The 3,354-nt window shown below is 33.8% G+C and overlaps 1 protein-coding gene across 1 annotated transcript; it reads right to left on the minus strand.

The window, feature by feature from the left end:
• Positions 1-312: 312 nt before the first annotated feature.
• On the minus strand, positions 313-1,524 carry LOC131642572 (chitinase 2-like). Its single transcript, XM_058912807.1, has one exon. It carries the CDS (start codon positions 1,397-1,399, stop codon positions 509-511), a length of 891 nt encoding a protein of 296 aa, XP_058768790.1. The 5' UTR covers positions 1,400-1,524; the 3' UTR covers positions 313-508.
• Between the last annotated feature and the right edge of the window lie 1,830 nt (positions 1,525-3,354).

Here is a 3,354-nt window from a genome sequence, read left to right on the forward strand (position 1 = left end):
AGCATCCAAGCAAGAACACATCCTAAGAAATACCATAAGTGGAGGGAAGGACATGCGGCCAAAAAAGATTCTATAGAAAACTACACTTAAATTCATGACAAAAATTAAAACGCCACCAAAAGCATGATATATTTTTCTTAGAGAACAAAGAAAATTTTATTTTTCCTTCACAAACAATAAAACTTAGATATTTTAATCCAAAGCTCTAAACTTGTATTTTTCAATTCTTTCACTCACCTAATAGTTCAATTTTTATAAATTTAAAACAAAATAAAAAATATGTAATTATTGATATGATATAAATTATGTAAGAAAAGTAAAACAAGGGCCTCTTATTATTAAACCATACTACAAGTACATATATTAATATATGAGAAATAATTCTCCACACTTACAACATAATACCAAAACACACATGAAATAAGGTTCTTATTTAACATATATATAAAAGACTAAAGCATATAGAGCTTACAGTCTATGATACTTGAACCATAATATGAATGATTACTTAATACTTACTGGCTGATATGGTGAGGGCATCTTGCAAGGTATGCTCTAGGGCATAAGGTTCGTTCTCACCTTCAGAGGGATTTGCAGAGTTATTAGCGTTCCAGAGAAAAACACCAGGGAGTTTTGATGTTTGTAGGAGTTTTACGCAGCCATCAATAAAATTATGTTGTGTAATCTTAACATTCTTAGTGTCAATTGGGTCGGTGCTAATTCCAGGAAGGACTTTATCAGAACCGTAGTCTTTTAATAACTTATTATATATCTCTACAAAGGCCTCAGCAGTGGATACAATTTTTTCTTGATTGTAGAATTGGTAGTCAACCCAATTGATATCATCTTTGTTTGCCTTAAACAAATCGCGGTAGTAGGGTTCATTTTTCTCAGATGGAGCAATGGATACCACCTTAATATTTAGGCCAAGATCGCTCTTGAGTTGTGTTATAACTCGACCTATGCACTTAACAAATAGGTCGTTACTAGTTTTGATAGTTTCATAATTAATGTCAATGCCATCAATTATGATACCGCTAGTATTCTTGTATTTTCCGATGAGCTCTTTGAGTGATTTTACAGCCTTTCTAATCCACGAATATTCCTCAACAGGATCAAATGGAGTTTCAACATCACGACCTCCAATGCTTATTACCACCTTTACATTTGGATTGTTTTTCTTGAAATCTTCCACTTTATCTGGACCGAAGTAATCCACATCCCAAGTTTCTGTGAAAACTCCGATGCCTTTTCCGTTTTTGTCATACTCCTCACTAGCAAAGCCCAAGATGAAGTGAAACTCAAAATGTTCGGTGTCGATGATTTCAGTTGGAAAATCACTTAAACTTGTTGAAGATTGGTTCACACCAATGTATTCTCGAAAGATAAGTTTAGACATTTTCACAATTTGAGATTGATTGGCTTTTGTGGGTTTGATTGGTTGTGATGTGGTTTGGATTAATCACCAACTCATGTATACCTTTTAAATAGAAGAACATCAATAAGTGCAATATTCAATGACTATAGTTCGTTAAAAAGAGGATCAATTATAATACGATTATTAGTCAATTACTTATTTTGTATTTTGTTTTAGAAGAACGTCAGTAAGTGTAATATTCAATGACTAATTATAATTGAGTAAAAAAAAGACTCATTATAATACAATTAATAGTCAATTAGTTCATCTATTTTAGTAGAAAGTCAATGGTGTAATATTTAATCACTAATTTAAAATAGATTAAAAAAAGACTAATTATAATACAATTATTAGTCGATTAGTTTATTTTGTTTTACAAAAAAGTCAATAGTGGAAAAATAAAAATTCTGAAATAGAAGGCCTAAGCCCAAATAAAATAATCACATCCATCCATTATTCATGTTACGCCTAATATTATTGGTTAAAGCATCTGGGCATTGATTTACTTCCCAATAAGTATAATGAATCCAAATTGCTTAGTGAAAAAAATATAATGAACCCACACTTGCCAATCCAACTCATTTAACTGTTAAATTTTTTCAATTGCTACCGCGAAAAATGGAATCAGAGTCGCCACTAATATATTTATCCCATCGAGAGAAAGGAATATCAGAAACCTAACTCAGAATAAGAACAAGGTCTTTCGACCAGAGAATAGGGCACGGGAGTCGGTTACGCAAGGGGAAGGTGTTAGCACCCCTCACGCCCATCGTACTCGATGGTATCCACCTATGTTTGTTTCTATCTAAAGGGTGTATCTATGTCTAAATCTAAATGCGAATGCATGCAAAAAGAAATACGGGGAAAAGAAGGAATTATTTACAAGTGTGCTCGCTTAGGCCCCGCGACCCAATGCCTACGTATCCCTTTAAAGGAATCAGAGCGACCGTAGTTCGGCTCCATAGTTTCCATTTGTTTTGTGTTTTTTAGTTGAACAGCGGTTAAGGTCACAATCCACGATGCTCGACCTTTGGAGACTTATACGCCTAATTTTGGAAAGGACTTAACTTGTTCTTAGGTGCCTAACAAGGCAAAAGAATGAACTTGGGTTTGTGTTTTTTATGTAACTACATGATGAACAAAACCCAATACAAGGTTTCGCACCACTTCGTCACTTTGTTTTAATTTGAGCCTTTATTAAGTGTTTTAAATGTTTTTGGTTGAGTGTTTTTTTAAGGGGAATTTATTTGCGATTATAAAATGTATAATGATCAAGAAGCAGATTAGGGAATGAATCCCACTCACTTCTATCCCATTATATAATGTTCAAGAAACAGATTAGGGAATGAATCCCACTCATTTCTATCCCATTAACTAATGTTTGAGAAACAGATTAGGGAATGAATCCCACTCATTTCTCTCCCATTAAGTAGTGACCGAGAAACAGATTAGGGAATGAATCCCACTCATTTCTATGCCACTAAGTGATTGAGAAACAGATTAGGGAATGAATCCCACTAATTTCTCTATCACTTTCTTAATGTGATTCGCATCTTTATTTATTAGTGTTTTATTGTTGAAAAAGAAAAAGAATGAACAAAGGGGAACTAACCTATCTTCTAATCTAAGTTATTATATTCTACAAGTGGCCCTAAGGTCAAGGATAAGGGATCTCTACCTATGTTATCATGCATAGATTACAACCTAAGTTGTTCTAGGTGACTAATCTTAATGAAGATTGAAGTCACCGCCCTAAGGGAACATGGTAAGCATATGGTAAGAGATAAGAAAAGCAACAAGCAAGGTAGGTGACTTAATGAAGTCCCTAACCAAGTCTACTCCTAAGAGAGACTACACATAATGAATCCCAAGAGAAAACAATCCACAAAAGGTGAAGGAAGAACAAACAAGTGTCGCCTCTTAAACTAACAACAATC

Source organism: Vicia villosa, unplaced genomic scaffold (genome assembly GCF_029867415.1).
Source record: "Vicia villosa cultivar HV-30 ecotype Madison, WI unplaced genomic scaffold, Vvil1.0 ctg.005316F_1_1, whole genome shotgun sequence".
NCBI lineage: Eukaryota > Viridiplantae > Streptophyta > Magnoliopsida > Fabales > Fabaceae > Vicia > Vicia villosa.

Coding starts and splice junctions, on each gene's coding strand:
- LOC131642572 (XM_058912807.1), bottom strand. CDS start 1,399: ATGTCTAAACTTATCTTTCGAGAATACATTGGTGTGAACCAATCTTCA.